This window comes from Tachysurus fulvidraco, chromosome 4 (genome assembly GCF_022655615.1).
Source record: "Tachysurus fulvidraco isolate hzauxx_2018 chromosome 4, HZAU_PFXX_2.0, whole genome shotgun sequence".
Lineage (NCBI taxonomy): Eukaryota > Metazoa > Chordata > Actinopteri > Siluriformes > Bagridae > Tachysurus > Tachysurus fulvidraco.
In genome coordinates this window covers 6,874,106-6,887,337 of record NC_062521.1, presented here as the reverse complement: position 1 = coordinate 6,887,337, position 13,232 = coordinate 6,874,106, and the positions used below count along the sequence as shown (strand labels likewise).

Sequence of the window (13,232 nt, the reverse complement as noted above, 5' to 3'; positions counted from 1 at the left end):
TAGTGTAGAATAGTGTAGTGTAGAATAGAATTGTCTGGTGTAGTGTATTGTAGTGTAGAATAGTGTAGTGTAGTAAACAACAGAATAGTGTAGTGTAGTAAACAACATAATAGTGTAGTGTAGTAAAGAACAGAATAGTGTAGTGTAGTAAAGAACAATAGTGTAGTGTAGTAAAGAACAATAGTGTAGTGTAGTAAAGAACAGAATAGTGTAGTGTAGTAAAGAACAATCGTGTAGTGTAGTAAAGAACAATAGTGTAGTGTAGTAAAGAACAGAATAGTGTAGTGTAGTAAAGAACATAATAGTGTAGTGTAGTAAAGAACAGAATAGTGTAGTGTAGTAAAGAACATAATAGTGTAGTGTAGTAAAGAACATAATAGTGTAGTGTAGTAAAGAACAATAGTGTAGTGTAGTAAAGAACAATAGTGTAGTGTAGTAAAGAACAATAGTGTAGTGTAGTAAAGAACATAATAGTGTAGTGTAGTAAAGAACATAATAGTGTAGTGTAGTAAAGAACAATCGTGTAGTGTAGTAAAGAACAATCGTGTAGTGTAGTAAAGAACAATAGTGTAGTGTAGTAAAGAACAATAGTGTAGTGTAGTAAAGAACATAATAGTGTAGTGTAGTAAAGAACATAATAGTGTAGTGTAGTAAAGAACAATCGTGTAGTGTAGTAAAGAACAATAGTGTAGTGTAGTAAAGAACAATAGTGTAGTGTAGTAAAGAACATAATAGTGTAGTGTAGTAAAGAACATAATAGTGTAGTGTAGTAAAGAACAATCGTGTAGTGTAGTAAAGAACAATAGTGTAGTGTAGTAAAGAACATAATAGTGTAGTGTAGTAAAGAACAATCGTGTAGTGTAGTAAAGAACAATAGTGTAGTGTAGTAAAGAACAATAGTGTAGTGTAGTAAAGAACAATAGTGTAGTGTAGTAAAGAACAGAATAGTGTAGTGTAGTAAAGAACAATAGTGTAGTATAGTGTAGATTCATGAAGAATAGTCTAGTGTAGAAGATTCATGCTGAGGCTAGGCTAAAGCAAGGCAATCGTTTACAATGACATTTTTAGATTAGATCTACAGCACTTATAAAATAAATCCAGCCACTCTGAAGAATTTTAGGATATTTTACAGTGTTAATGCGTCGCATGATTATGAATTCAGAGATGAGGATTTTTTGCCTGTCATCAGCATCAGCAAAGTAATTCCATTAGTCTGTTTTTTTTTTGCAGGATTGCAGTCTGGTGGTTAGATGTTGTTCCTCATCAACAGCAAAATTGCATATAGTGTTTAAATAGTATCTTAATTAGACAGCTTGAGGAGCTGTGAAACGTGCGAGTGTGAGTGTTGATTCCGTGAACCAGAGCTCCCAGGTTCGACCCAGAACTCGGGTCACTGCACAGAGTTTGACACATTCACCCCACGAGTTTCCTCTTGGTTGTCCGGCTTCCAAAATCAGCCAGCGATGCTGAATTGCCTCCAGGTGTGAATGAGTGTGTCTGCGTGTATTCAGCAAAATCTCTTCTTTATCGTTTCTATTCTCCACAGCTTCTCAGCTGTTATCTCGGCTGCCCATTTATTTGAAAAAACTAATAGTCCCTTAATGCGGGAATGATCATGAAACAAGAATTGGAGATAGGAGGAAACTGGTAATTGGACTGAGAAGAAAACCAGAGAACCCAGAGGAAACCCCTGAAGCACAGGAAGAAACCAAACCCACCCAATTCAGGATGTGTGAGGCAAACATGCTAACCATAAGGCCACCTAAACATGCATGGATATCTGTAACTATAACAACAGGACATGACCACAGTAACAACATTACTCGTATTATAAATAGAATCGACTGAGCAAGTTGTAACGCATGTAAAGACGCTCCGGAGTGTATTCGCAGTAAAAAGACTTACCGATCATTGTATTGAGAGAGAGGTCCGGGATTCGTTTCTGGTTCTGGCCCAACGGGGTCCCACAAAAATTTACTGGGGAGTAGAGCGGGGAAAGGCCTGACCTGTAATCCAACACCAGACAGACATAAAGATGGAGCAAATGAATGGAAAGCCTTTATACTGATGAATAATATGGAATAATATGCATAAGGGTTACGTTTAGAATCATAAAATTGCGTATTAATAACTGGGATAGATAATGAAAGCAGCCATGGAAGAAAAAGTACTGAAAAAGAAATGGGAATGATCTGTAACGTTAATCCAGAAGGAGTATCCTTATCCCAGTCTGATTCCAAGTCTGATCTATGCATTGGTGTCTATTCACTCTAATAACAGTACTGAACAAGTCTACTATTAGTACAAGACTAAAGTTACGGTGTGGTTCAGTTCGGGGCATCTAAACAAGTCTTTTTGATTTAAACACAATAATTAGATCAGATTAGATTAGATTAGGCACACATAAATGGTGTAATCTAAATCATAAGGAGTATAATACAAGGTACCCGATGTTGGACGATGCTTTTCCAGTGTGAGCTTTGAGCTCCCAGAGCATGATGCGGCCGTCGCTCACCACCAGGGCGGCTCGGTTCTCGTTGACGGGGCAGATCACCGCCCGGTACGGCCGCACTGTCTTGGTCACGCGGATGGCGTCGCACTGAGAGCGCAGATCATACGACAGCTCCTGCATTCCCTGCTCCGTCTCAGATGCCACTGCTGCTGATTACATTGACATTGAGGTTAAACCTATAATAGTCATTTTTTTATTTGTTTTTAATACAAGTAACCTGGAAGATATGGTTAATCTTCATGAACGTAGCTTTAATACACAGGAAATTTAACAGGGAAAGTTATATATGCGTTTAAGCTTGAGCTATCAAATATATAATGAGCATTAACACTCTCAGATTATTATTATTCGCTTTCTAGAGCTCTTCTAAAGCCCATTTTAGCCATGCTAAATGTTAATCAAAATGACCTTTGACCTGCCACGGTCATGGCTTCTAGCTAGAAGCGCTACAAAACACAATACTTCAATATTTTGCAGTGAATGTCTGTAATCTAAACACGGCGTGGGCGAAATTTCAATTTGTAGCCTAGTGCGGCTCGAACTCTGACTCCAAACTTGGGGCAAGTTTAGCTGCAGAGCAGGAAAGTGAGAATCTTACTGGAATTTAACAAACGTTAAGTGATCAGATTATAGAAAGTGTGTAATATTCTACAGTGCAAACCCCACTAACATCATTCCTTTTCAATTATATAAGTATCTGATTTTTTATACAATAGAGCGGTTGAGGGTTAAAGGGCCTTGCGCAAGGGCCCAGCAGAGGCAGCCTGGTGGCCTGGGATTTAAACTTCAAGCTTAAAACATGATAGAATTATAAGTGTATGAAAAAACAACAACAAATAAAAAAAACACAACTTTATTTATTCAGAACACCAAGCAGTTCCTCCATTGCTGACACACACACACACACACACACCTCCCACACTGCACCACACACCATACCACACACCATAAACAAGTCCCACACTGCACAACACATCACAAACACAATACAACACACACACACACACACACTGCACCACACACCACACCACACAAACACACACACTGCACCACACACCATACCACACCACACACACTGCACCACACACCATACCACACACACACACTGCACCACACACCATACCACACCACACACACACTGCACCACACACCATACCACACAAACACACACACTGCACCACACACCATACCACACCACACAAACACCACACACAAGTCCCACACTGCACAACACATCACAAACACATCACAACACACACACACACACACACACTGCACCACACACCATACCACACCACACACACACACTGCACCACACACCACACCCCACAAACTGCACCACACACCATACCACACCACACACACACTGCACCACACACCATACCACACACACACTGCACCACACACCATACCACACCACACACACTGCACCACACACCATACCACACAAACACACACACTGCACCACACACCATACCACACCACACAAACACCACACACTGCACCACACACAAGTCCCACGCTGCACAACACATCACAAACACATCACAACACACACACACACACTGCACCACACACACACACTGCACCACACACCATACCACACAAACACACACACTGCACCACACACAAGTCCCACACTGCACAACACATCACAAACACATCACAACACACACACACACACACACTGCACCACACACACACACTGCACCACACACCATACCACACAAACACACACACTGCACCACACACCATACCACACAAACACACACACTGCACCACACACAACTCCCACACTGCACCACACACCACAAACACAATACAACACACACACACACACTGCACCACACCACACCACACACTGCACCACACACAAGTCCCACACTGCACAACACACCACAAACACAATACAACACACACACACACACACACACACACACTGCACCACACACCATACCACACAAACACACACACTGCACCACACACAACTCCCACACTGCACCACACACCACAAACACAATACAACACACACACACACTGCACCACACACCACACCACACCACACACTGCACCACACACAAGTCCCACAATGCACAACACACCACAAACACAATACAACACACACACACACACTGCACCACACACCACACCACACACAACTCCCACACTGCACCACACACCACAAACACAATACAACACACACACACACTGCACCACACACCACACCACACCACACACAAGTCCCACACTGCACAACACACCACAAACACAATACAACACACACACACACTGCACCACACACCACACCACACCACACACAAGTCCCACACTGCACAACACACCACAAACACAATACAACACACACACACACTGCACCACACACCACACCACACACAAGTCCCACACTGCACAACACACCACAAACACAATACAACACACACACACACACACACACTGCACCACACACAAGTCCCACACTGCACAACACACCACAAACACAATACAACACACACACACACACACTGCACCACACACCACACAAACACACACACTGCACAAGACACCACAAACACACACCCACCACACACCTCTGCACACCCACCATAAACACACACCTGTCATCCTCACACAACACACCTCAAACACAAACACACACACACTGCAGAACACATCACAAACACACACACACCTCAAACACACTGCACAAAACACCACCCACACAGCACAACACACCACAAACACAATACAAACACACACACACACCACAAACACAGCACAAACACACACCACTCACACAGCACAAACACACACACCACCCACACAGCACAAACACACACACACACACACACACACACACACCACAAACACATACTGCACCACACACAAACCAAACCACACAAACATACACACCACTGCCCACCACAGACCACAAACACACACCACACACAATTTATACTAACTTAGATAGATAGATACTATACATAAACACACAAACTAGAATAAATACGATTTTATGTAGGAGACTGAATTTTGTAGAGTGTGTAGTATTAGAGATAGATGTTGAAACCCTGGTCTAGAGGGGAAAAAGAATTAAAGAGGAAAGAAGCGCTCGCCTGTTTCCTCCACTGAGAGTGCAGTAGATCGGCACACGCGCAGTGTGACGCAGCCGTTCTCGTGCAGGCAATAGAGAGCGTCCCTCTGGCCACAGGGAATCACCTGTGCGGAAGGAAAAGCACAGCGTGACGCAGTGAAAGTACATTTCCTGCCAAGGGATTTACAGCTTTTATGTGAAGCAAAGAGTGACAAAATGCAGTAGGAAATGTCACAGCAATGTAAGATCCTGGGGGCGGAGCTTATTGTGATATTTTGACTTTTGACTTTTGATTTTGACTATATAAATATAAAAGACAATTGATATATTTTTATAAGGAAGTATGGGTATGATATTTTACATTTACAAGATATATTTTTTACTCTAGTAAGATTACTTTCCTGGTGCGTATCTTAATCATTTACTTATTTCCCATCCCATCAGCACATGGCTAATCAGGGCAACGTTATGAACAATCATTCTGTACAGAAACCTGATGCCAAAAATAAAAAAAACACACAAAATATCTAAAATCTGGCTTTTCCGCTTCAAAATCACGCCTGTTGTTATTAGGGCTGAGCTGCATGCACGAGACATGAGACGACATAGAAAGGCTGTTCAAATTGCATTGTGCTAATATCTTTAATGCTGCTTGAGTAAGGCTACAACATTATGATGTCATTAAGAAGCTGGAGGGAGTTTTATTGTAGCGTTTAGTAATGTTTTTAAATTAAACCGGAAAGAGACAAGGTGTGTGTGTGTGTGTGTGTGTGTGTGTGTGTGTGTGTGTGTGTGTGTGTGTGAGAGAGAGAGAGAGAGAGAGAGAGAATAAAAGAGAATGTGTGTGTGTGTGTGTGTGTGTGTGTGTGTGTGTGTGTGTGTGTGTGTGTGTGTGTGTGTGTGTGTGTGTGTGTGTGAGTGTGAGAGAGAGAGAGAGAGAGAGAGAGAGAGAGAGAGAGATAGAGACAGAGCGAGAGACAAAGAGAGATAGAATGAAAGAGAATGTGTGCACGAGAGAGAGAGAGAGAGAGAGAGAGAGAGAGAGAGAGGGAATGAAAGAGAGAGAATGAAAGAGAATGTGTGTGTGTGTGTGTGTGTGAGAGAGAGAGATAGAGATAGATAGAGACAGAGCGAGAGACAGAGAGAGAGAGAATGAAAGAGAATGTGTGCACGACAGAGAGAGAGAGAGAGAGAGAGGGTTGTGTACTGGTTTTTGACTAGCTGCCCGCTCCCACGATCTATGGCTTGCTCCAGTCCTGTTTTTGCAGCTGCACCATTAGTCATGCAAATGTCCTTCCTGACAAGAGCTTTCCAACACTTACAGAACATGGACACTGGTGCTAATAGGGAGGTCATGGCCGTATACGAGTGGGTGTCGGTGCACTTTAGGCCACAAATATAACCTCACACTTGCAGAAATAAATAAACAGACCAATGAAAAAATTGCATTAGCATAAAAAAAAATAATCAGACACTTTCCAGTACACAGCTAAGAGTTTGTGGCCTTTATCACCACTCCTCTGGGAAGGAACAGTGAAGGATATCAGAGGCAGGACAGTGATGTAACAGACCTCCTACACAATAGGAAGATGATGCTGTACGATGATGATGCTGTACATTCGAAGGTATGTGCAGTACATCATGATGCATTACATTCTGTAACTGCAAAAACTCTGATGAGATCTGAAACATCAGTTTTAACTGTCCTTTTGCACTGCAGCCAGGTTCTCCTTTTTTTTTTTTTTACATTTTCATTCAAACCCATACTAGAGTTCTCAGGATCTGAAATCAGTCACTGACTCACATTAAAGACCGACTCCTGATGTGGGTTATTAGATGTGGGTTTGAATCCAAAGCAGAAGATACGTATTGATTTTCACCAGAGTTTCAGTGCTGTGTGTGTGTGTGTGTGTGTGTGTGTGTGTGTGTGTGTGTGTGTGTGTGTGTGAGTGAGTATGAGAGAGAGAGAGAGAGAGAAAGAGTATGAGAGAGAGAGACAAAGAGTGTGAGAGTGAGTTGTTGTGAGTAAAACACTATGCACAAAACATCTGGAATTCACAGCAGATCACAGCAGTGTGAAAAGGCCGACACATCTGCCCTGAAATCCCAGGCACACTGACCTGTATGAAGGGCACCCCGGAGCGCTCGATGGCCACCACCCCCACGGTCTGGCTGAGCTCCAGGTCGAGGATGAGGATCTCTCTGGGGTATAGCAGCAGCATGTGACTCTTCTTTGAGGGAAGGTAAGACAGCTGGAGACAGTCATTTAGGGTTACTGCCTCGGCCCTGCAAATAAACACACACACACAAACACACGTTAAGATCTCCAGCTCAATGCTGTAATTAGCGTCATCATCTCAAAGGAAGATCTAAACAGCTCACATGATTCTGGTATCTAATAAAAACACATCTTTATATCCTTACGTATTCATTCACATCTCTATATTAAATAAAACAAACAAACAAACAAACAAACAAATAAATAAGAAAAGGAGAGGCATTGGCAGCGTGCTAGAATTGAGAATAATTGAAGACATTACCGCACGACACTGAGAGGGAACGCAATAAGAGTTACAAATCTCTTCCCAGCCCGCCGTCTACTAAGTTTATAGGCCACTGACGTCCCCAAACCTGCTTATAGGAAATAATGCCTGTGTAAATTGAAGAACATAATAAAGAGGCCAATTTCTGCTAAGTTCAGGAGGCGTTTGAACAGGAAATGGAATGAGAGACAGGAGAGAATATATGAGCGTATTGTTGTGAGATAATTAGGATCAGGAAAGAAGTAAATATATAAAAATATCTTCAGCAATGAGTAAAGGTTCTCATTTTAAAAAATAGCTAGTCTCTAATTGGCTGTATTTCGAGATATATTGAGAGTGATAAAATGGATTTGAGACGAAGAATTTATTATGACCATTAGAAAAAGTGAGATTTCATCCCAAATTTTAAAATTGCATATTAAAACCATAGAATGGAGTAGACGGGAGTTCCATAACTTCCCGGTTTGTAATTTCAGCTCTTTTTTGAGAAAAGACTTCAGAACATCCTGTTTCCTAAATGAATGTTTCTGGCATCACAAACTTTAGAAAGTGGTGGACACCCTCATTAGGGACATGTGTACAAGTGTGCAGTAAGATCAGCCAATAATGTGGCAGCAGCACCACACATAACGTCAACGCTAACACAAATAAACACTTGTTCAAAAACAGTGAGTAAAAAAACATCTCCGCATGCACGTTATTCTCAACCGTTGAGTTGGATGAGCTACAAGAGGAGTCCTCTGGGACAGACTCCAGGTTCGCTTGCCCCTTTTCCACCGAGGGAGTTTGAGTGCTGGTTCGGAGCCAGGGCCTAATTTAGAACCAGTTCTTTCTGTTTCGACCGCCAAAACACCGGCTCTGAACCAGGAAAAGTGGTTCTTAAGTAGCTGGTCTAGACTTAGGAACCGCTTGTGTCCGGGGCTGTGGGCGGGGCTGCTGTTAGCGAATTGATAATGTACCTTAAGTATACTAATGTTTAATACACTTTTACTTTACCGCGATATGATACATTATCAGCACACATTATAGTAGGTAGCTACATGCTAAGGATAATTTTTTTCTGTGTTAATGATAAAATAACGTTATGTACTTTATCGATTACAACCTCCGTTTATACAAATTACACGGAGCTGCACGTACACGTTGGATTCGCCGCGTTTGGATGCTAATGTAGGTTCACAAAGCCGTGAGCATTAACAGTAAAGCAACATCCGCCATTGTTGATGTTGTGTTTGCCGCTGCTGCGCTAATGTTGCTAGGAAACATAAGACGTATACAGTGACATCAGACTGTGATGGATCTCTAGCCGATGGAAAGGCAAACCGAATCTTTAGAAGGTTTGCCAGTGGAACCAACTTTGTACTAGCACCAGTGCTAGCTCTGAACCAGCACCCGGTTCTTTTTGGTGGAAAAAGGGGTACCAGTGACCATGTGTAAGATAAGTGCTACAGAAAATGGATGGATGAATAAATGGATAAATATTGGTGATGAAAACATGGCGAGGAAAGCTGATGTACAAGGTGCCAGCGGATTGTTTAGCAGTAGGGTCAAATTATAGGGAAGTGTTAACTTAGTTTAGATAAATTTGTCAATTGACTCAATCGACTGGGGCCGTGGTGGCTCAAGCGGTTGTAGGCTCTGGGTTGTTGATCAGAGAATCAGGGATCAAGCTCAAGCAGTGACAAGTTGCCACTGTTGGTCTCAAGCAGGTCCTTAAACCTCTCTGCTCCAAGGACATTGTATCATGGCTGACCCTGTGCACTGACCCCAACCCCCAAAGTTGGGATATGCGAAGAACGAATTTCACTGTGCTGTAATGTACATGTGACAAAATAAAGGCTTTTTCTTCTTCTCAATTCTATCTGTTGAACGCTCTGACGACGAGAACACCGATATAGACTTCGATATCCTAATTAGCAAGCCCACGGTAACAGCAAGAAAGTGTTTGTCCCTAAGAAACACCATGAGAAAGAATTCTTGAAAAGGAGCAGGGTCAACACTATACACCGAAAATTGGGATTAGAAAGCAGACTTTTCTAGCACAAATGTATGCTACAAAGTCAGACGGTACTGAGCGTGCTGAAAGGAAGTTCGTCAGGCGCATCCTTTAGGATTCCGCTCTTTCAGCAAACACGGCTGATACGAGCTTCCGTTAATTGACGTCCTTTCGGGTAACCGTTTGACGTAATTTTGTAACTGTTAACACAACATACAGGGCTATTGTGACATGCTTTTACATCTCTGCTTAGCAACAGACACGCAAACATGGAGCCATAACAATCACGTTGTTTCATACTGTAAACATTTGGCAACACCTCAGATTTCTTGCTACTGTAGTAAATTTGGGGATGCCATATTCTCTGAGTAATGCTGATCATATTATTTGATGATACTGAGAACTGGGAGATGAATATAGACTACAAAAGCTTTGGCATCCCATAATAATCACAAGAGTAGCACTATGGTCTAACCCAGCCACTGAAGAGTTAACTCTCAGTGCCAGGACCCAAGCCCAGATAAAATGGGAGGGTTGCGTCAAGAAGGGCATCCGGCATAAAACTTGTGCTAAATCTAATATGCTGACTACAAGATCCGCAGTGGCGACCCCGAACAGGGAGCAGCGAAAGAAAGAGAGACGGGCTTGGGGGGCACTATGGCCAGCTGGGGTTACATTTGAGACCTAGGTTGGTTGGTATTACTGATGGCTAAGGCATCCGTCGAGGAAAGGTGTAGAGATTTAACCCAGTGGCTTATTCGTATCTGTATCCAGATTTAAGCATGACATAAACTGCCTTTTTTATACAAATCCTTCTATGACTTACTCTCTGGGAAACAAAAAATACATACGTGCACTGTCAGCAAAGCGTGAACCAAAACTCTGGTCCAACCTTAGCTACATTGCTCAAGATCTCAGTAATGCTACGTCACAGATACGGCGACTCGCAGCGACATAGTGACCTACTAAGTGACCGTTGGTTTTCAGTGCAACCTGGAGTCTTCTGGTGGCATGAGCGGCAGCACCCATTTGAGAACATCATGCAAATATGGAGGGACTATGAAGAACACAGCTGTTGTGGAAGTTGTATGTTTGTTTAAATACCCAAGCTATTTAGCCAGGATGTTTCATTACATTTACACCATTTAGGCAGATGCCCTTATCCAGAGCGACTTACCTTTTTATCTCATTTACACAGCTGAGCAATTAAGAGTTAAGAACCTTGCTCAGGGGCCCAGGAGTGTCAGCTTGGTGACAACCTTCCAATCAGTACTCAGAAATCTTACCCACTAGGCTACCACATCCCCTTATTAGACATCTTCTAACCACTGCAAGAAATAAAGGAAGTTTTGACATATCAGGAAACAAACGCAACAGCTAGCAGCTAATCTTCAAGTACTGTTAATTTACAGCAGTATTAGAACAAGAAGTTTTTCTAAAAGTTTGCTTATTCATCATACTCAAGCCCTTTATCACAATGGCACCACAAAGCAAGATTAAAGCATGGACCTTTTACCATGCTGCTGCTTTGTCCAAAATTGCACCTCTGTACCATTAACCCAAATCAGCCGCTCTGGCAGACTAATGGAGCAGGGATCGCTTTATTTACACGGACCCATCAAAGACGTTTTCCAGAAAATAAGCCTCGCTGATGCGACTGAGTGCCGAAGTACACTGCTTCAAATGTACCGCAGTGTTCAGGGTAGAGAGGAAAGTGAGTAAAGCTTCTAATGATCAATAGAGCGGAAGAAAAAACCTTCCTCAGACAAAGCAGGAAAGCGATGATGAAAAGAACAAAGAGAGGAAGAAAAAACATCTGATTTAAACAACGAAAAAGAACTTTGATGATCAAAACACAGAATGTAGGCAGACAATTATTATCTTCTTGTGTGACGTGGTGGAGGTTTTGAGCAGCTTATCATTCTAAAGGTTAACACTTTACAAACTCAGAGGGAGGGAAAGTTATTCATTGTCTGTTTTTTTTTTTTACTTTTCTTTTATTTCAGACCTTGTGGACGTTTTCCATTCCTCATTAACTGATCTGTCAGGGCTGTAATGGAATATTTTATTTACAGTATTAAGTAAAGTGGAAATGCTGACCAACAAGCAGAAAGGAAGCTCAGGTGTCTCCGTGCTCGCAGAACTGATCTGCTCAAATGTTTAGAACTGAACTACACTTTTCTTTAGATATAGTCCTTATTGAATGTCCAGCTTTACTGCATTCTGCTTTCCTCCGGCCATGTAAGATTTATACAAACTAAGACGTTTCTAGATCAGAGTGGCAAAGAGGAATTATTCCGAAAAATTACGGATTCAATTTTCCTCTAATGACTCAGCTTCAGTGTGGAAAGGTTTAAAAGCCTCACCAACTACACGACACCATCCCCCAGCACTGTGGTAAATCAACAACTGGCAGACGACCTGAATGAGTTCTACTGTAGGTTTGAAAAAGCCCAATTCACACCTTCTGTAACCCCCGAATCAGTCACACCTTCAATCCAGTTCAGTGAAGATGATGTGTGTCAGGTCTTCAGGAAGACCAAGAGAAGAAAGGCTCCAGGCCCAGACAGCGTTTCACCAGCCTGTCTGAAAGCCTGTGCTGATCAGCTGGCCCCATCTTCACACGGATATTCAACACGTCACTGGAGCTGTGTGAAGTACCCTCATGCTTCAAAAGCTCCACCATCATCCCCGTTCCAAAGAAACCCAAAATCACCAGACTTATGCCCCTTTTCCACCGGAAAGAACCGGGTGCTGGTTCAGAGCTAGCACTGGTGCTGGTTCAAAGTTAGTTCCACTGGCGAACCTTCTAAGAACCGGTTTGCCTTTCCACCGGCTAGTGAGCAATCACAGCGCCGAGTGTGACATCACTGTATACGTGTCACGTGTCCCAGCAACGTTAGCGCAGCAGCGGCAAACACAAACACAACAACAATGGCGGATGTTGCTTTACTGTTAATGCTCATGGCTTTGCGAACCTACATTGGCATCCAAAAACGGCGAATAAAACGTGTACGTGCAGCTCCGTGTAATCTGTATAAACGGAGGTTGTAATCGATAAAGTACATAATGTTATTTTATTGTTAACAC

General features: G+C 42.5%; 1 protein-coding gene across 1 annotated transcript in view; it reads right to left on the bottom strand.

Moving 5' to 3' along the window:
* wdr11 (WD repeat domain 11) overlaps positions 1 to 13,232 on the bottom strand; it is a 92,960-nt gene that overhangs the window by 66,461 nt on the left and 13,267 nt on the right. Inside the window, exons 6-9 of the mRNA XM_047812409.1 lie at positions 7,724 to 7,889; positions 5,626 to 5,728; positions 2,448 to 2,658; positions 1,906 to 2,006 (exon numbers count right to left, since the gene is read on the bottom strand). Of these exons, the coding sequence (XP_047668365.1) occupies positions 1,906 to 2,006; positions 2,448 to 2,658; positions 5,626 to 5,728; positions 7,724 to 7,889 (581 nt within the window). The remainder of the gene's footprint in view (positions 1 to 1,905; positions 2,007 to 2,447; positions 2,659 to 5,625; positions 5,729 to 7,723; positions 7,890 to 13,232) is intronic.